This window comes from Cydia splendana, chromosome 12, assembly GCF_910591565.1.
Source record: "Cydia splendana chromosome 12, ilCydSple1.2, whole genome shotgun sequence".
In the NCBI taxonomy this organism is placed as follows: domain Eukaryota; kingdom Metazoa; phylum Arthropoda; class Insecta; order Lepidoptera; family Tortricidae; genus Cydia; species Cydia splendana.
This window is the reverse complement of record NC_085971.1, coordinates 3,476,340-3,498,801: the sequence shown is the minus strand read 5'-3', so window position 1 is coordinate 3,498,801 and position 22,462 is coordinate 3,476,340. Positions and strand designations below refer to the sequence as shown.

General features: G+C 35.5%; 1 protein-coding gene across 2 annotated transcripts in view; it reads right to left on the bottom strand.

Annotated features, from left to right (window-relative positions):
• The window catches only part of LOC134795303 (facilitated trehalose transporter Tret1), a 62,672-nt gene extending 40,705 nt beyond the window's left edge, over positions 1-21,967 (bottom strand). The window contains exon 1 of one of the 2 annotated variants that reach the window (XM_063767118.1): positions 21,595-21,967. In XM_063767118.1, coding sequence (XP_063623188.1) covers positions 21,595-21,657 — 63 coding nt within the window. In that variant the 5' untranslated portion in view covers positions 21,658-21,967. Of the gene's footprint in view, positions 1-9,411; positions 9,825-21,594 lie in introns of those variants that run through there. The other variant, XM_063767115.1, reaches the window with a different exon arrangement.
• Positions 21,968-22,462: the final 495 nt, after the last annotated feature.

Genomic DNA, 22,462 nt, shown 5'->3' with positions numbered 1-22,462 from the left:
TTTCATTTCTGTCGGCACTCCCGGAGTGCAACCCGTTGTTTATTTTAACCCCCGACGCAAAAAGAGGAGTGTTATATGTTTGACGCCAATGTCTGTCTGTCTGTCTATGTGTCTGTCTGTGGCATCGTAGCTCTCTAACGGATTGACCGATATCGATGCGATTTTTTTACGTAAAAGCTAGTTTCCTTGCGGTGGTTCTTAGCTATGTCTGATAGAAATCGATTCAGCAGTTTGAAGAGTATAGCTCTTTTCCGAAATTATGTAAGGCATTTTTGGCATGAGACGGATTTTTTAGCATATAGCGAAGAAGCGCGTCGTGACAGCGGACATGGAAGAGATCAATCTCACACCTGAGGATGCCGAAGACCGGGCAAAGTGGAGAAGATTGGGCAGGAAAGCGGACCCTGGCGCTAGGCCGGGAAAACGCTAGGTTGAAGAAGAAGATAGCGTAGGGCTTTTTTTTATTTGATAGTTATTGTAATTGTTTTGATTTTTAATTTGGAAATTTCTATTATTCAGTAAATGTTTATACTGAGAATCTTTAATATGTACAATTTCTTAAAATAATATCACGAAGTTATAGTATGTTTGTTCCTAACGCAGTCAGTAGGTATTTAGAATTTAGAAATTGGGTTAGAGCCCACAATATTCCACATCAAATACTTACCCGTGTAGTGCCTAAAGTTGCATGGCAGGACAAAGACAGACACATATTCTTAGCTACTCCATCAGAGTCACCAAGTTTACAAATATTATTCACATATTCGCATGTACTAATGGAATTAGCACCGTGACACATAACAAGGATCTTGTTAGACACACCCCGACTAATGTCCAGAGCAAACTTCAAGTGGAAAATATCAATTGGTACTAAACACGGCCTGACACATGCCTAATTAGCTTACCAACGCCACGAATAACTAATATGCCAATGATTGCCGGCCGAATCCACCTCAGAAATGTGATCTCCAATATAATTATTTTTACCGAAGAGCTGGCGGCTACCTCGCACAACGTATCAGCATTGCGATACAGCGAGGAAATGCCGCCAGCATCCTTGGTACTATGCCTCGAAGGCCTATTTTAGATTTAAGCTAGTTATTAATTTATTTTAGTAATACCACTGTATATATCTATGTAGTTTGTAAATAAATGATTTTTTTTTATGGAAATCTAGATCAAGTTATGGAGAATGGTGATGGGATGACAGTTAAATAATGTGATATTACAAACTTTGTGACTACAATGTTTCTACCGAATATTTAATTACACAAACGGGTCTACCGCGATATAATTTCATTGTTTTTACCCACCAGCTGTGGTCACGGAAAGACCACAGCTGGTGCAACTCAGCTGAAACGTCGGAATTAAAGGTAAAAACAATGAAATTATATCGCGGTAGACCCGTTTGTGTAATTAAATATGTGTACAAAACGCGAGAGTTTAAAGTGTTATATTTCTACCGGATGTTTATTTAATTATGTACGACCTTCAATAAGAGTGATCAGTAGTGTTTGAATACCCCTTATAAAGGATTCTTGCCTTGAAATTCATTACTTATTTCGAAATTCAACAACTTTACACACAATTAACAATCGTAACATTAATTTAATACTAGGTACCTAACCTAACTGTGACATCGATTATTTTTTCCTAAAAACTACTCTTAACTTCACGTAAGTTTATCAGAAATTCACGGAAATCCTGAAGCTGTTATTGTACCTGTACCGCGTAAATTTACTTTCGATATCGTTAACGCTTGCTAATTAAATCGAACGTCATCGAATCCGGCGTGAAGCGTGGAAAACTGCTTTGTAAACCTCCGGTAAGTCCGGTAGCTTAATTAGTGTGTCGGCGAATAGAGAGCCTTGCGAGATCCTGCACCTGGCGTACATTTTATTTTCTATTTTATGCAGATTCTAGATACAGATTCGTTTTAAATAAATAAATAATAATAAATATTACAGAGATATTTTTACACAAATTGACTAAGTGGGACTTAGTCAATTTGTGTAAAAATGTCTCTGTAAGCTCAAGAAGGCTTGTGTTGTGGGTACTCACTCAGATAACGATATATATATACCTATAATATACAAATACTTAAATACATAGAAAACATCCATGACTCAGGAACAAATATCTGTGCTCATCACACAAATAATGCCCTTACCGGGATTCGAACCCAGGACCATCGGCTTCACAGGCAGGGTCACTACCCACTAGGCCAGACCGGTCGTCAAAAGTTTTATTTAAGTCCTGCATTGATTCATTCAAGAATGAAGTGATCCCGCGCATGGATTTCCGAAATTGGGTTCTAAGTTCTAAAGGTTAAAAATTATAGATTTCAATTTATCACGTGATAAAAATTCTCACTGGTGCCTGAACTGTTATCAAGTTGTTTTCTAAGTTTTGAGCGATTTTGATTGTGAATGAATTCACATATCAGATTTCGGCTATTTAAAATAAAATCACATTGTTGCGAGATTCAAATGCATGCACTTTCAATGACAATGTCGTTCATTTTGTTTTACAATGTATACCATGTCCACTACATAATCTAAAATACAGAAAGAAACAAGTCTTAAAAAATATTTTTCACATGCACCTTTATGTCGTCCGTAGACGACATAAAATCGCATTTTATGAGCATAAAAGTAAAATTTTCTTCTAAGACTAAGGTAATCGGTCTCAACAGCCAAACAGTTAAAACATATTGCACAATTTTACTGAGCAATAAAATTGTGTAGATGACAAAACTTGTTATATTATTTTATTTTTGATACAATTTATTAGAAATCCGTATTTTCTGTCATTAAATTTAGTAAATCACATAAAATAGGAGTCGATTATCGTTCAATAATGCTCCGAAATGTTAGACTTGGCAGAAAACCAAGCGTCTGAAACTCTGATCACATGCTTAAAATTTAAAAAAATAATTAAAAAGTTAGTTGGCGGGAATTGGTTATGTATTATGTTCTTTCGCTTTACGACAATTTCGTGGTGTAAATTGCCGTGAAAAATATAATTTATTTTCCTCGCAATCGAAGTGAAAAGCAGAGTGTACAACAAGGGCATAAATGTCCATTTTTACCCTCGTCTACTATTTTGGTTTTCGCTTCGCTCAGACCAAAAAATGGGTCACTTTATGCCCTTGTTGTACAATCTACTATTTAATGATATTCTAATCAGCGAACAACATAATATATTCAAATGCATGCACTGTCAGAATTTTACGCCGTACGACAGTTCGCACGTAAACATCCTAGCATAAGAACACTCTGATGCCATCGATACCAAATTGAATGAATAAAGAGTAATGAGAAATATTCAATACATAGTCATAGTCAATCTACAGTTCAATTCGGTTTATCTAAGTTTAACTTTACACTATAAAATTACACTTACAGTAACTGGAGAGGACAAACAAACCAATGAACACGATTAATTTATAGGTGTTTTCTACTGTGACGCAGTCTGAAGTACAAACAGTCTCAAACAGTACGGCTACCACCAGTTTTGACATTGACAGATACGCTCGCATCTACGTAAATTACTTTCTATACATCTCGCTTACACTAATATGCGAGTACGAGCGAGATGCATAGAAAGTAAGTTACTTAGACGCGAGCGTATCTGTCAATGTCAAAACTGGTGGTAGTGGTTCAGGTATTTAGTGTTAAAGACTTAGGTACACTAGTGGCGTGATTAAGCTTTCGTGTTTCTGAAAAATGGATCGATAGCTCGCTTAAACGTGTCAAAAACGTTTGTGCAAAAAAGATCCGTAAAACTATATTACGAATAGAAGGTTTATTCTGATTGTAATAATTTGATATGATCTGGATTAGTTATGGATAATCCATAACTAATCCAGATCATATCCATAATGGACAAGATCATATCCATAATGGATATGATCTTTGAGATTCAAAAGTGACATTTCTTCACCACGTTTCTGCTTGTTAAAACATAAATCAGAAATGTCACTTTCCAGATCAAATTTGTAACAAACCCAGAACCATTCCAGATCAAATTTATAACCTGTTATTAGTATTTAAGAGAAATTATTTGTTTTTAATTTTATTGTAAAACATGAAATTCTTTAAACTTCACAAAAGTAAGTAGTTAACTTACGGCTGTAAGATTTTTAGGGTTCCGTAGCCAAATGGCAAAAAACGGGACCCTTATGGATTCGTCATGTCTGTCTGTCTGTCGGTCCGTATGTCACAGCCACTTTTTTCCGAAACTATAAGAACTATACTGTTGAAACTTGGTAAGTAGATGTATTCTGTGAACCGCATTAAGATTTTCAAACAAAAATAGAAAAAAAACAATAAATTTTGGGGGTTCCCCATACTTAGAACTGAAAATCAAAAAAAATTTTTTCATCAAACCCATACGTGTGGTATCTATGGATAGGTCTTTAAAAATGATATTGAGGTTTCTAATATCATTTTTTTCTAAACTGAATAGTTTGCGCGAGAGACACTTCCAACGTGGTAAAATGTGTGTCCCCCCTCCCTGTAACTTCTGAAATAAGAGAATGATAAAACTAAAAAAAATAATTATATGATGTACACTACCATGCAAACTTCCACCGAAAATTGGTTGAAACGAGATCTAGTAAGTAGTTTTTTTTAATACTTCATAAATCGTAAACCGCAATTTTATTATGTTACTTGCTGCTACGGAACCCTTCATGGGCGAGTCCGACTCGCACTTGTTTCTGCCAGTAGCAGTAGGTATTTTTTTTTTGCTATCCACGCAACATATTCGTAGACTACGCACTTGTAGTGCCACAGATTTAACACTAGCCAACTAACACTGCCTTTCAAGCAATATTTCACCGTTAATCTATTCGGCACGGTAATCCGTGTGGTTTTTCTAGAATCATGCAGGCTATTAGTAGCAATACTTTTTTAAATCTGTAACATAACTTAATACTTATTTTTGTCTGAGAGAGCGAAGCGCCTCCTTTTCAGCTGAGGCAATAATGCTTTCATACTCGTATTGCCTGGCTGATCTTCTTTGTAGCATTTTCTCAATCGATTCTTGAGAAATTTGGATATGATGGTCGTTCTTGTCTACGTGGCAGCGTGATAAAACGGTGCGCAATCCCGTGGTGTTAAAAGTGACGGTTATTTTGTCACGTAGATAAAGCCAGAATACGCGTGCTGTTTCGATAATTATACCTATGTTTAGTCGATTCAATTTTAGGTTTTTTGCAAATTAGCTGAGCCATGAGAATCCGCGTCATCTACTTACAGCTCAGAAAGCCACTATTTAGTTAATATTTAATAGGTATATCAGTATTAAATAACGTCCACGATAATTGGAAGGTGTCGTGCTATAAGTTTGAACGCTAACTGGGTACAGATTCAAATCTAACCCACTCTCGATTTACCTGTAAACCTACTTTGCTGACCGCCTTTAATTCACACGGTACACACGTTTGATTCCATGTCGGTCGCTATATAGTTGTGAACGATCCATTAAGCCAGTAATTAATCATGAACTCCCAATGCGAGCAAGTTATTAGGACTTTGGCATTTCTATTTGCTTGCAATGACATTTGGCCCAATCAGCTGTCAAAAAGCCGTCGAAGAAGTTACGTTGGCGTCTTTGAGTCTGAGGGCCTACCCCGAAACACGTTCGACGTGTTGCCTCCCAGTCACACTTACGTACGAATTTACACGTGCGACAGAGAGGCAACAGGTCGAACTTGGCTCGCACTAGGCCCTCTGTACAGTACAGGAGATCAAAGAGCACGCTTAACATTCCAGAGAGGAAATGCTGCCAGCATCTTTGGTACCATACTGGGGGCATTTTTAAATTTATTTAGTCATATTTCATTTTTCTTTTTCCCAGGTTTCCGGTAATGTATAAGGATATCAAAACATAAACAAACTAAAATCTAAATACCGCTCCTGCCTTGTTACTCGGCATGTCGTTTCGTGCGTCTAAACTATGAAATTTAAAGTGAAATATGTAATTATATTTAAAGTGAAATATGTAATTATATTTAAAGTGAATATATGTAATTATATTTTCGTGAAGGCACTCATCTCCGGGGCGGCATTCGCACTAAGTATATTTTTATTTTTAATGCGAGTCCAAAAAACTACTCGTCGACCTGTTTTTTACAATGTGTTGACCAGAAGACATAATAGGCACTTTAAAGGGTTTTGTAGTTTTTTTGCTGTAAGTATTAAATGACTCTTTATAGTGAACTTTAATGAGGCCATTAATCACACGTCAAGTTTGTGCAAAAAAATAGATAATCGCCATTTTAATACTCTCATTTTATCTGTGTGCAGTTTTTTAATTCCCAGATATTTAAATGTAGCCGGACCAACTATTTCCGCCGCCAAAAAAACCGTAGGTATATTAAAAAAAGCTAAGCGCAAACTGCGCAGTGCGTTATGAATATCGTATTTACCTTTTATTAGTGACGAAAATATGATTGTTATTTATTTTATCTCTTTCTTAGACATACGTCAACACATTACTGATTACCTAATTAATATTGATAAAAAATATAGATACATACACCTACATTTATAAATGTGTGGATGAGTGTTGATTAGAAAAAAATAGACTTTACGAGTAGGTGTAATGACTAGAATAGGTAGATTAATTTAATGTGATTGAAGTACATGTCAAAGTTAGTTTTTAGGGTTCCGTACCCAAAGGGTAAAAACGGGGCCCTATTACTAAGACTCCAACTGTCCGTCGGTCTGTCTGTCTGTCCGTCTGTCTGTCACCAGGCTGTATCTCACCGTGATAGCTAGCCAGTTGAAATTTCACAGATGATGTATTTCTGTTGACGCTATAACAACAAATACTAACAACAGAATAAAATAAATATTTAAGCGGGGCTCTCATACATGATACAACAAACGCCGTTTTTGCGTAATGGTACGGAACCCTTCGTGCACGAATCCGACTCGCACTTGGCCGGTTTTTTTATTTTTAGGATGAAGTATTTCTAGATCTACTTATCCTATTTTGATCAAAACGGACCTTAAGTATTAGAAGAGAATTGAAGAAGTTTTAAACTTTCATATTGGTCATCTAGTATCTCTGACCAACTACCATCAATTCTTTTTTCAGTTGACACTTTAAACATGGCTTTATTTGTTTTTTTAGGGTTCCGTACCCAAAGGGTAAAACGGGACCCTATTACTAAGACTTCGCTGTCCGTCCGTCCGTCCGTCCGTCCGTCCGTCCGTCCGTCCGTCCGTCCGTCTGTCACCAGGCTGTATCTCACGAACCGTGATAGCTAGACAGTTGAAATTTTCACAGATGATGTATTTCTGTTGCCGCTATAACAACAAATACTAAAAACAGAATAAAATAAAGATTTAAATGGGGCTCCCATACAACAAACGTGATTTTTGACCAAAGTTAAGCAACGTCGGGAGTGGTCAGTACTTGGATGGGTGACCGTTTTTTTTTTTGCTTTTTTTTTTTTGTTTTTTTTTTATATGGTACGGAACCCTTCGTGCGCGAGTCCGACTCGCACTTGCCCGATTTTTTTTTATTTTTAAACCATTTATTTACATAATTAATTTTACAGAGGTATGTACTACAATATAAATACTAAAATAAGTTATATAACTATCTTTATTTGTTATTATTCGACGTAGAGCAAACCCTGCCGCTTCAAATTATATCGATACCTACATAATCCAAGCTTCTAAATCTTAAGCAAACAGGTAAACTCGATGACCTAATTGTAACGAATTAATTTTATACATTACAAGGTTACTTCACGCTCTAAAGTATCTGAACAATTAGAACCGAAACCGATACAGAATAAATTGCAAAATAATGTCCGATAGTCAAAAGTGGGTAATCGCTGTTGACATAACAGCTCGTTTGTGCATTACGACCCATTAGTACTAGGCCTACGTCAGTTAGGTACGGAAACTTTCCGGTCTTCTGGAAGCAACTAAGAAACCCACTATGTATTTATTTTAAGAACATACATACAGAATATTTCGTAGTTTGTTTTATTGAGAAGGTGTTTGAGGATTACGTGGTATTTGCCAAAACCTCCCCTCTCCGCCACGTGAGACTTAGATGGATTCGACTTGACCCTCTCCCCCCCTGAAGCCCTCACGTAATTTAATGGACGCCTCCTAATTATTCATTATAAAAACACATGGGAAGATTTTTTTTAGTTGTTTCTTTGAAAAAGTGGGTAACATTTAGACGAATATAACCAGTATCTAGAGGAACTTTCAGGCATAAGTACTTTTTTATGGCCAATGATTTATTAATCTCGAATCCATATTAATTAAGTAGAATGACGATTGCGCGCGTGTATTTAATAAAATTACTATTATTTAGTGATATAAATCTCATACTGTTTTTAATTAAAACACTGTTTTAAGGGGCCAAGTGCCTTTTCGTTCAATTGTTGTCGTAAAGTTGCCTAAATAAAATAAAAAAAAACTGATGTCAGTTCTCTCCATCTCATTCTTAATTAAGTAATCAAAATTTTACGGGTGTGTATTTAAAATTACTTGGTTATGTTAGAAGACCTCCACGGTCATTAGTTTGTAGTGCGGACATTGCGGTTATGATTTTGGCCAGATCGCATACGTAAACACAAACAGTGCAATTAGCATTGCATCACGTTTCTGCGTACACGTGTTGCTTCATTTCACATGGCTATTAAAGCAGGATTCCGCGAACGCGTTTAAAAAAAAAACGCTGTTTTTTACAGCGGGCCTACCGCCAACCACGTTCGACGTGTTGCCTCCCTGTCACACTTAAAAACAAATTTACAAGTGCGACAGAGAAGCAACACGTCGAACGTGGTTCACGGTAGGTCCGCTGCACTTATAGTTGGTCAAGCAAATCTTGTCAGTAGAAAAAGGCGCGAAATTCAAATTTTCTATGGGACGATAAACCTTCGCGCCAATTTTTTTTTAAATTGTCGCCTTTTTCTACTGACAAGATATGCTTGACCAATTATATGTAAAATTCCGCGAAAAATAGTCCCATTCCTGGGCTCGTTTGTAAGTTTTATTTGTATAGTTTACGACCTACTATTGAATTAATTACTAATTTTATGCTAAGCTAGTTTAATAGGTTTATTGCTGTATTTATTCTTTTTTGGTGTGTATATTCTCAAGGTACAATACAAAATGTAGAAATATAATCAGCTGCAGTAAAATGGAGCAATGATTGATAATATATTCTAATCAGAAATAGTTTTTATTCTTATAGTATAGTATTTTGTTAAATTTACTAAGTAGGTAAGTGATCTGATTAAACCGTCATGCACCAGGGGGCGCGGTAAGCGGCGAGGTCACCACTAATTTAGCATTTTACGATCGTTGCGTCAATTATTGAAGAAATACTACTCAACACAGTGCGAAATTCTTGGTCAAAATAACTCACCTTACTCGAGACTTTTTCCTTCTCCGTATACATGAACCCCGCATTGTCGTAGCCGCACTTTTCTTTCTCCTTCCTTTCAACAATAAATCCAATCTTATCACTGATCATGTTTAAAAAAAATCACCGATAGCCAAAAAAATAACGGCCGTTTCTACACTTCCATGTGTTTTGACCGGAAATTAAAACTAAATTTCACTGGGCGCCGCGTTGTCTATGGTAGTTTTCCCGCCAAACGAAGTGTCAAAACTGTCAAAGTCAAGAGCGGGAAACCCGTCCGCCGTGTAGCCCGCGCGAAGACTGGCGCGCGGTCTTAGAAAAGGCTGACCCAAATAAACAGTAAAACTTCCATTAACGCGGAGATATTGGTTTAACGCGCTCAATGCGTTTAATCATTGGTTTTCTCGCTGCTAGCCGCAGCTCACTGACCGACTAGGTGTAGTAGGCAGTGTAGTGACTTGGAAATTGTGCAATTGTTTACGTTGCCTACGGTCACGCATGTTCGATTCCCATGTTGAAATTATTTGTGAATTCTATATTTGTTGCAGAATTTTCAGTTGGAAAACTTGGAAAACGTAAGTAACTAGGTACAATAACAGATATATCGGAGCGGCCGATGTCTTCAAAAATATCTGAAAACGCACTCTAACCCCTTGACAATAGGCCTGATGACAGTAACAAAGAATCATGGAAATAATGGTTTCAAAGAAACATATACTTGGTCAAGCAGATCTTGTCAGTAGAAAAAGGCGGCAAATTTGAAAAATGTAGACGCGAAGGGATATCGTCCCATAGAAAATTTGAATTTCGCGCCTTTTTTTACTCACAAGATTTGCTTGACCGTCTATATATGTTAATATGATTCTAAAAAATGGCCCACAATGTCAGTATAAACTGAAGGATTATTAATATATTCAATAAAATAAAAGTACAAAATTCTCCAATCGGCCATTTTCACTGAAAAACCAATCAGAAGCAATCTAAGAAGTGACGTCAGCAATCCATGACATATTTCTTAGAGCAGCATAGACAACCTCATTTACTGTAATCCATACGTCCTCACCAAAGAGTTTTGAGGTTCAAAAAGAATATTATTTCGCCACTAAACATTTATTACGTCCAAAAAATATTATTACACGATATAAAGTATATATTTATTTGTTATTTCATAAATAAAATGCTAAATAATACGATATTTCTCATATTTCACCATGAAACTTTTTAAATTATTTGGCGGAATGGAACTATCTTTGCCATGTTGGCTGTCTTGACCAGAAAAAATGAAAAAGTAAAATCGGCGCTCGGTATTTTCACAAAAAGTTACATGTATCTAAATAATTAATCTTAAATTGCAACCGTGTGAGAGTTTTTGTATAAAATGAGTTATTGTGATTAATTTTTGTAATGTATTTAGCACCCCTAATCGTAATATATGGCGCTGAAATTAACAACATCATTCGGGTTCAAGGCAAAATTGTAAGTATGTAAACAATAGCTACCACACTACCACCAACTAATTTATGACGTCACAAATGGCGTGCGAGGCGTTTTCGCGCGAGGTTTAAACTAGCTACAATAAAATGCAATTATTTACTCGTATGTTAAATCTTACGAGTATAGCTGAAATATTGTGTTTTTCGGAACCAATACAAGTCTACCGACAATATTAAAAGGGATTTCAAAATTTGTCATCAGGCCTATAGAGGCGTGTTCAGATATTTGTGAGCGGCCAGGGTGACCGCTCCGATATAGCTGATGGCGACTGTAATATTTTGTTCGTTTATTTTATTTTTTGACTGATTAGTTGATTACTTAGGTGCAGGTAGTTATGGGCAGGTAGTAATAGAAATACTTAAGTACTTTAAAATCTACGCAACTGTTAAGATAAGTAAGTACAAAAGAATAATATAATCACTAGAGTAGACGTGTGCGCCGCGCCGGCGCGCCGCCGCCGCCGGGCTTTTTTGCCACGCCGCCGCCGCCGATAAACGATCGGCGTAAAATCGGCGTGACCTTGAGTGTTGTTAATTAGCTATTCCATGTTGGTATTTGGATTACAAATTACAATATGGATTTTTTTGTATTATATATGTTACAGTTGTCAAATATACATCAATTATTAATTAAATGAATCAGAATAGCCAGTTTCAGAAACTATTTGACACACCAATTAAAGTAACTGAGTCATTCTAAGTATTCACCGTCAAGAAAGATGAGGGAGCGATAATATGAAGTAGGATTTTTTCCTGTTAATTGTGATTGTGAATTCACATTGCCTCACATACGAAGGCAGAATGCTCCGTCATGAAAACACAATTAACTAGGCAACGAAAACACAGATCTCTACATGTGAGTGCAGTCCAGTAAAAATCTGAGGACATTAATGTGCGAAAACTATCGAGACCCTGAGTTTCCTAAAAAAAGTCGTGTGCCAAAAATGTCGAGAAATAGAAAGAGAGAGAGAGACAGAGTGACAACATTATATATTCGCTGTCAATCTGGCGAACAGCGCAAATACTTGCCCCGTTGAAATGTGCAAGCTGTAAATGGGTGAAGCAACTTTTTCTTGTCACTCGTTGCTATGGTTACAGTCACCTGGGTCACTGGGGCTTTCAGTGAACCAAACATTTTTGTAGTAGTTATAAGCCCTTTCCATATTGGGCCATCTAACAAGAATGATAATTGAATTAATTTGAAAGTCTTTATTTCAGTCTGTCAGTCAGTCTGTTGGCCCATATTTTGTTATTTTGTTAGTTTTTGTTTTGGCAGTATAATATGAGTTGGTACAAAAGTTCTAGTAACAAACTTTGCTACTTGTCGCCTACCTTATGGGAACAACAACAAGAAATACATCAAAATGGCGGCTCTTCTGAAGAAAATTGAAGATGAAAGTTCTGCAGAGGTCGTAAAATCAATCATTTCAAGACCAAAGTAATAGTAGTAGACAGGGCAAACATACACCCGGTTACCTTTTGTGCGCGCTCTGTGAGCTAGTTTGTATATTATGGGTTGATAACCAGTGCCGGTGGTTGCACTGGTTCTGGTTATCAATTGAACCCAAAGGTTGCGGTGGAGATACGCCGCAGAGCTGGCATGGCTAAGAGTGCTATGGCTAACCTCGACAAGATCTGGAAAAACAGAGGTATTCAACGTGCAATCGATCCTCAGCAATGAGAAAACGAGAAAGAAGATACGTCTCAATGAGCCTGGAGCCTGGTACGACAAGAAAACCATTAAAAGGAAGCCATATAGTAGTCCACTATGTCTAGCACATTTAAAGGATATGTGGAGTTTTGTTTTGTTAAAGTACGTCATTTTTAATAGGATAAGCCATGGAAATCGTGAGAAAACGGAGAGTTACAGATCGGATCAAAGGTCATTGGGACCAGGTAACCCCTTAATGCAAGCCAGTTACTAGGGAAATCAAGTTATTATACCTATCCTATATTCATTTACAAACCCTAATTCACTCACAGCCTATTCAAATTATACGTAGGTAATTCACTGACCAACAACCTGGATTGATCAAATTTCCAAGAAAAACAACAAATTAATGATTTTCCTTAAAAAACCTGAAAGTCAAGGTCACGCCGATCTCACGCCGAAAACACGCCGCCGCCGCCGATTTTTTGGCAAACGCCGCCGCCGATCATTATTTAATCGGCGCACACGTCTACACTAGAGTGGGTAGAGCATAAAGTGCTTACTTACTTGATCCGATATTTTTCTTTGTAGTTTTATTTTCGTCAGATTTTGATAAAAATTTGAATTTTATTCGAAATCCCAATTTGTATTGTAACAAAAAAAGGATGTAATTTTGCGTTCTCGTGCTCAATAAGAGATGGAAGTCATAAGACTTGAGTAAAACAATATATTTTTAGTCATATGTATATGTAGATAGTTTTATTATAATGGTAGGCCGCATCACCGACCCAGCCTCATAAACCGTCACACGGCAATTACAAATCGTCACGTTTAAATAATTAATTAACTGTCAGAAGTAGAACGCAGACTTGCCACGACCTAACTATGAAGTTATGAACCAGTAACCCATATGCCCACGAAACTACTGTGCCAATAGGCCATCTTAGTTTTAAATATCGATTAATGAGAAGAAACTACACGATGATTTTTAATCGGTGATCAGGAATATTTTTTCTAACTCAGTAATTGATGTAGATCACGTTGAAGTCGTAATTACATGGAAATAAACTTGCTTTTTTTTTTAAACATGTTTTTAATTTTGAGATCAATTTTATCATAAATCCTTGTCACTCTACTAATCGGTATCTATGAGTTATAGCCTCTTTACAAACTTAATTGCAATTCATAATTTATGAGTAATAACTTGTCATTGTCATTGTCATATGCATAAACAAAGTCATAGATCCGTCAAATTTCCCGCCATATCGATGGCACTTGACGTATCGTAGTTACTTCATGTAGGATAACCATGTATTTAGTGGTTATTAGTTTTAATTATGTTTTAGCTTTAAATTCACTAAACAATGAGATAATAGCGTGAGATGAGACCTATAGCCTAATAAGTTTAAAGATAAATATAAAGATTTTTTATTTGCAAGAATACTTAATTCTAAAATACAAGGTGATGTTTTTTTAAGTGGTAGGTATACAGTATTCAGTCGCACACAACGCCATGCAAATTTTACAAAAAATATATCTACTAATTACTATAATTTATTAAATGTCATATAAATAAAGAATTAATTAATTAATAATAAAAATAGTTTATATTAAATACTTTTCTCGACGATTATTTCTTAATTCAAATTATAAATCTAGGTATATTAATTATATTATAATCTAGGTAGGTTAATTTGGGCTAGATATTAATATTTTTCTACTTCTGATCACCGATTAAAAATCATCGTGTATATGGATTAAGTATTGTTAATAGGTTTTAAGATAACGGCGGCGGCGTTATGTTACAAGGATGGAAATAATTAAATTATTTTGTATAAAATTTCCTTTAGTTAATTGCTTGGAGTATTAATTGAGTTAGTAAACAACAATATGTATGACTAAGCTAAGCTGTAAAAGTAGTCGAACGAAATCATTTTTCTATCGTTGTCCCGGTTTTTGATCCCACACACAGAAGAGAGTCTGGGCTCCGTTTGCAAACGTACAGTAATTCTAGGAATTCATATAAATTACCCTACCAACCTCAAGATAAGACAGACTTTATGAGGATGAATCTGGTTTGCTTACGAATGTTTTCCTTCACTGAAGAAAAGCCCAAAAACAATAGTAATAAAAAAAAGTACAAGTAAAAAACAGGTACTTACTTGTGTTCCGATTTTCGAACTCGTAAATATTCTGAAGTATTGAGTAATAAGATAGGAGTTTCTATTGCTGTGACAAAAAATAAAAATAAATCGGCCAAGAGCATGTCGGACCATGCTCAGTGTAGGGTTTCGTAGTTAGCAGAACAGGCCAAACAGCGGCTATTAGTAATAAGTATCATGTACATTACAAGCATGAGGGGCCAAAAGGATCAGGAGGAGGAGGGGCATGAGGAGGAAGGAGGAAAGGAAAAGGAGGGGAGGGGAAGCACGAGGGGGGGGGGGTACCTTCACAGCGCTTTGTACGTCTTTTTACTAAGAAGAGAAGATTTTTTGCAATAACTCAAAAACGGCTGGACCGATCATGCATGTTGGATATAATTTTCATCAAAAAAAAATTACTAGGCTTTTGTTTCACGCTTTTTTTCATATTTTTGGATGGTTCAAAAGTTAGAGGGGGGGTCACATATTTTTTTTTTCGGAGCGAAAATTAATATTAAGTAATATTAAGTTAATACTTTATTAAAGTATTAACTTAATATTATTAAAAATAATATTAAGTTAATACTTTATCAAAAAATTGTTTATGTGGAACTATTGGAACTACTATTCGTTTTGAAAGACCTATCTAACGATACCCCCACTATTGGGTCAAAGCAAAAAAGAATTGTATTTTTTATTATACCGTTCTGTTGCCATGCATGATTTATGTAGGTATCCATGCCAAATTGCAGCTTTCTAGCACTAACGATCACGGAGCAAAGCGGCGGACGGACATACGGACATGTTGAAACAATAAAGATTTCTAGGTGACTACGAAACCCTGCAAAATGCTCAAAATAATGACCATCGACCTAACACTGACTACACAAGTACACACGACAAAATAGATTCTTATAAGTACACGAATTATAATGCGTTCGTACGGGACAAGTACATTGGATGCTTCTTCTTAAGTACGTAACTTACACAAACGTTAAACAATTCGTAGGTATATGTCGACGCACTACAATTAAAATATTCCAGCACCAATCATATTGCGAAAATATACTTCCTATTAATTTTCATAATACATAGTACTGAATGAACTACGATTTCAAAATAGGTAGGTACTTTGCTGCTAATGAGATAGGGTGAACGTTGCGTGTCGGAACTCCGATGGTAAATTGATTACGTCCGCACGAACATTCAATATTATGTTATAAATACTTGCGTTGTCTTACGTTTATTTCCTTATTGTTGACATAGTTCAACATAGTTGTATAATTTTCCATAACATTGAAGGCAATCCCAATTAACATCTTCGCTCCGGCAATAAACTTTGATCGGGTCTTGCGTACATAAACGTACGTCTTGCGACCCCATACCGCAGGGAAGGTGTTACATAAGTATGCCTACCTTGCAGAGGGTTGATCGCCCCGATACCGCAGCGGACGTATGTATTGATTTTATGGGGTTTTTCTAATGAACCAACCAAGTAATCAAATGTGCAGGATGGCCCGAAACAACGTTGTCATTTTTTTACTGAGTCATATTGTTGATAATTTTAACAAACGTTTGCCTTTGTATACCACTAAAGGAGAATATTTTGAAGGTAATATGTTTTGTATTGGTTAAATGATTTTAGTTATAATTTTAATGAAATTTTGTAAAAGACGTATAAGTAAGAAAAATATTCCTAAATATTCTTTATCAACGTTTTTTTGGGCCACTATATTAGCGATAGCGGTACAGCCTGAAATTCGGGAATCAGCTGCAAATGGTGTTAAATCGGCACGATTAATCTTTAGGCCATTTGAATCAATTTGACCCGTAGCACCAAAAAAAAAAACGAAAGGAGTTATGACGTCATCTTTTTTTTGTAAGGAAAATAAAAAAAAAATGTTCAGAAACCCATCGTGTGTGGTATTAAATGAAAGGGCATTTTGAGTCGGTTCTAAAAATATATCACATTATTATATTTCCGTCACTTGCATTCAATTAAAATTAAAATAATTTTCAAAACATACCAAGTTTGGGCTCCTCCAGATACGAAACCGTTGCATTATTTTTTGTAAAATATACCTCAAGTAATACCCAATATCCTCATATCTAACCCCAAGAAATTAATTTCGAAAATATCATGGTATAATAATATACTCCGCCTGGTACTCTATTCCGAGATTCGCGTATGACCTAACTGACACGGTCCTACGTCATCATGCTGTTTACAGGTTCTCAAACTTTAAAATGTGGGAGAATTTTAACCAACGGTGAAAATTATTTTAACGGCATTAATTTTAAGTTATTCATGTAACATAGTAAAATAAAACAAATCGAATGTATTAAATTAAACTTTATTTATCTATACAAGACCAATGTTTAAAAAACTAATTCACAGTTACACATTAATTACCAAGCTTACGACGTGAAAAGATTGGAAAACACTGCGACTGCTGACACTGAGCGAGAAGGAAATAACAATTAACACGCGTTCGACAAGGATGACGGTCAGGGCATGAAGTTATCTAGATTCGAATTGTCAAATGTGACAGCGCTATCCTGTGTTGCCAGTAATGTAAACAGAATTACCCGAACGTCTGAAATTTCTTTCGTGAATCGGAAGATATTGCTAACAAATAATTAAAAATGACGTGTTATTGTAAAATTTAAGATAAAATACATTATAAATGAAAATTATAAAATTATAAAGAAATATTTTAACTTATTAACCATAGCTATAATGTACCCATGTAACATGTTATGTTGAAATAAAGTGGCAATGTTATTGTGACGTAGGCCCGTGTCACTCTGGGAATAGAAGACCATGTTTTATTAGACCATGGAAAATATTTAGTTTTAGTATATTTTTTAATTTTTTTATTATTACAAATTGTGATCTATCAATCTATCAATGAAACGGCCTCCTAGCCTAGTCGATAGTGACCCTGCCTATGAAGCAAGAGGTCATATACACATATATACAAGCCCTGGTAAGGGCATTTATTTGTGTGATGATGATGATGATGAAGATGAATACACAAATAAATGCCCTTATCAGGATTTAAACCTGGGACCTCCTGCTTCATAGGCAGGGTCACTATCGACTAGGCTAGGAGGCCGTATCATCGATAGATTGATAGATCACAATTTGTAATAATAAAAAATTAAAATAAAAAACTATAACTAAATATTTTCGAAATTAATTTCTTGGGGTTAGATAGGGGGATATTGGGTATTACTTGAGGTATATTTTACAAAAAATAAATTCAACGGTTTCGTATCTGGAGGAGCCCAAACTTGGTATGTTTTGAAAATTATTTTTATTTTAATTGAATGCAAGTGACGGAAATATAATAATGTGATATATTTTTAGAACCGGCTCAAAATGCCCTTTCATTTAATATCACACACGATAGGTTTCTGAACTTTTTTTATTTTCCTTACAAAAAAAAGATGACGTCATAACTCCTTTCCGTTTGTTTCCTTTTTTTGGTGCTACGGGTCAAATTGATTCAAATGGCCTAAAGATTAATCGTACCGATTTTCATACCTTTAACACCATTTGCAGCTGATTTTGGTCAACCGCTAGTACTATATACGATAGGATAGAGTACCTAGGTATGGTGGAGTTCACAAGCATTTTACTCAGAACTTTAATACAGTGTAGGTAGGTATCATTATTATCAACCAGTGCGTTAAAATCTTTGTCTTCAGCAGCGTTTACGGATGAGTCAGATTTCCTATTCTACGCCAGGGAAAAGTTCGGTGGGATTGCCGGGTTGAAAGGCTATTAAAGAAAGCTTGGCTGCAAGTTACGCTCCGATTCGCGCGGGAAACCTTTTCATGACGTCAGAACGTGTTGCAGCTTTTAAGAGATTGTTGAAAGGGTAGACGTACCGTACACCATGTGTTTGAGTTGAGGAACATTTAGAAAAACTATTGGTATTTTAATTTAAACCAAATAATTATTGATAGTAAAAGAGATGTAGTCTAGAAAAAGTGATGGCTCCTAGTTTGACACCTGAAATTGATATCACTGTACTGCACCATGTTTTGTGGTTACTGAAAACTGTCCAAGAGCATATAATCACTAAGTTTTGTCAAACGTCAAATTTTACAGATATTAACTCACATTTATAGACGAGTCTATCGTGAATTATTTTATTACCTTTATTTACCGACGATTTGTGAATTAATGTGTTCAAAACGCGAAAGTTTTTAAATATTATAAATTATACAGAGTTGGCCCATAATGTACGGATCCATTTTTAAAAACCGATTAAATTTGGAGGTTGTTTGGATGTTTAGGTATTATCAAAAAGCTTTTGGTGTCCAATTTATTGTTATTTAAATTGATTATTTTCTATATAGGTATTTACCTAACTAGAATTTATTTTTATATATTCAACATTAAAATTTGTCATCATCCCAATTGTGTCACTGTGGTCACACCTACGTGCCTCCGGCCTCCGACGCCGGATGTTTCTCATCCCGCCGGTTACAGCATCCATTATGTACTTTACTAAATATAGATAAGGAGAATAAGACAGGGATCGATCGTCTTATAAGATCCTTTAAGTTCTGGGGGGTCCTTTGTTATCCTTTTGTTAGTTTCTATTAGTCTTTGTTGGTAGTTAGAAGGTAGGTAACAATGCACTAAAAATATCTGCCACTCTTTTTTTTATGATTTAAATTATGAGTGCGCTCTTTAGCAGTTTTATAGAGATGTAAGTATGTCTACAGTTTGCATTCAAAAGTATCAGCTAAAGCCTTTGTTATAGGTACACAGAGACATATCTGTTTTAATAAACCTATCAGAGAAATTGTAAATACTTTTGACGCCTAATATCATCCGCTAATATTGATGGAGGTACAAACAGCACAAGCATTTACATGATGTTTGTAAAATTGGCCAATGATATTTATTTATTATATATATATACACGGTGTAACATGACGAAACCGAATAATTTCAACAGCGTATTCCTGATCATATTTAGAGACAAAAATGTCCTATAAACTTTTTTAAAATTCGCGTAGTTTCAGAGTTAATACCAATTTAAAAAAAAAAACATGTTTTTATTTTATTGTTACACAGTGCATAGCGCCTTTTTGATGGCGATGTTGCTGCTATGCGACGTAGTCTAAATATCCTTATTGATAGATGTCAAAAAGTGACAAGTAACACTTTGCAAAAAGTAGATTTTACGAAAAAAAATGTAAAAATCAATTTTAAGTGACATGTTTACCAATAAAATTTATTTTTTATGTACAAATATTCAAAAAATGGAAAAAACAAAACAAAAAAATTTTTTTTTTAGCGAAATTGACCTAAACTCATGTTACATTTTTTCTTCTTTTGACCTTAGAAATGCGTGGTTAAAATTATTCGGTTTCCTCATGTTACACCGTGTATATATATATATATATATATATATATATATATATATATTGTATACTACCTGTATACTACTACTTATAAACCCTGAAACGCTCCTGAAACGTGCCCGATTGTCCTTGAGATGTAAAAAGGAGGGTTCAGACAAAAAGGTCTGAAGTAATTCCATTTATGTTGACGTTTTATTTTTTCAACATAGAGATAACGTAATAGCAATCGTCTGAATGGGTAACCTACATATTCAGTAAATACATATTATTTGTAAGAGGTCGGTCGCTTTTAGCCCAAATTCTCCTGAAACTAACTCATGGGGTAAGTAATTACTTAGAATTGAAACGAAAAAACAGTGGTGTTTTAATTAATGGACTGTTAATCCCTGTTAAAACGATCTATCTAGATAAGTAGCTGTATAACTGCATGGTATGACCATAATTTCTTGTTTGCTTGAGTAATAGTGTTTTGTTTCTTATGGGATGCAAACCTTTTTACGGCACCGTTATAAAGCCTAAAGGACGTAGTGCTAAACTATGTTCGTAGCGCTACGCCGTAGCCCGTAGCCTTTTTGGGCCAGCAATGTTTGCGTGAAAAGAAAATCTACCTAAGTAAATGGCTTGATTTCTACCAAATTACATTACCTATTGTCCCTCAGTCTTGTGATTGTTATATCGGTCAGTTTATTTCGGTTTTCTAAAAAAAATATTTTTTTTTAATCAATTAATTCCTAGAATTTTAGTCTAGCGAAGTGATGATGTGATGAAATAGATATTGATAAAAATCTGATGTTTACGTAGCTTCCTGACATCTCTACCAATGTAACAAATTGTTTATAGCTAACGGCATGTAAACAATTCCAATTATAAACCATTAATGAGACTAATATAGGTTTCAGATGCAATTAGCGCGACCTTGGTAATGTAGGCCTGCCTTTGAAACGCCGAAATATTCCGCCTACACATTTTAAGGGGTACAGTTTTGTTCACAAACATCTATACAAGCCAACGTTCCAAAGATATATTAACACGACTTTATTGTCAGGTTTGTAAATATATTTTTGAGACGTTGGTAAGGCAAGTGTTAGCTATTTTAAACGTCAAACTTCTATGAAATTATGACGTACTTATAAATAACACTTGCACTGCGTATGCTAACATGATCGTTGCAGACTTTTCTTGGTCTAACTCTAGGTATAGTTAGGTAGTCAACAGGCCTGAAATGTCAGAATGTCCGTAGTGAATGTTTGTTAACACGTGACCTGGAGACGCCAAGAAAGTAGAGGGTTATTATTAGTAATATTACAGAAACAAGTAAATTTCCATAACAGTACAGTCTAGTGTGTATAAATAATTTGTTAAAAAAAATTATGACCTTCAACCGGACCGTGTTTCTCAAAATAATCATAACCAAAACGAGCGAAAACAACCCTTACCTACTTAAGATAAGGATCATCATCTCAAACTCACATGACCTTTCCATGACATTACATCACTTAATCAAAATGCTTACCTTTTTGTCCAATAGCTCTATGGTCTCGCCGGGCTCCCCAGGTCCATTAGTTTTCCCGGGCATTTTTCACTCGTAACTTTTTAAGAATAAACAGATTTTAATTTATGGTTTGTTAAAAATCGCTCGAAGGATTATTTACGACAGCCGGCGCGAGGAGTTCGGGTCGGTATATATTCGGCTTGCGGTTAATGTACGCATGCGCGCCTCCCAGACCCCTAGTTCGAACAGTAATGGCGGAGTCTTGCGTCTTATTGTCAATCGCACCTCGATAACCTTTGCACTAGTGTCGGTATGTCAGGTTTGATTTGATAAGTAATGTTTATGTTACAGTTTAGATGTTGTTAATAGTGGGTGTTGCGTAACATAGACAATACTGTTGCCACAGGATAGGTGTTCATTGCACAGGAGTTGTAAGAATATAAATAAAGGATGAAATTGGTGAAATAGTTGCGTCACTTTGGTGTTTTTCGTGGGAATACCTAAGGTGTGAAGTTGCACCATACACGCACTGAGTTTAATTTAATTATCGAGACATCTACGTGCTAAGTTAATGTCCCGTTAACATAGTTGCTAAGTTACGCTAAATATAAACACCAAAAACTAACTTGTTATCTTATGATAAGTATGACGCAACTTTTAATGTAGAAATAGTTTAACAACTGCTTATCCTACTGGCGAAAAAAGGAGATTAATATAGTAGTAAGCCTACCTATTTATTTTGTACAGTAAATGATTATGACATTTACGAGTTCGATTAGTTACGGTATTAATCAAAATGCGTTATACCTATAGTTAGCTGATTTAACTTTGAAACTATGGCGTAAATCTACAAGTTATACAATTATAAAGACATGGTAATTTAAGGCCT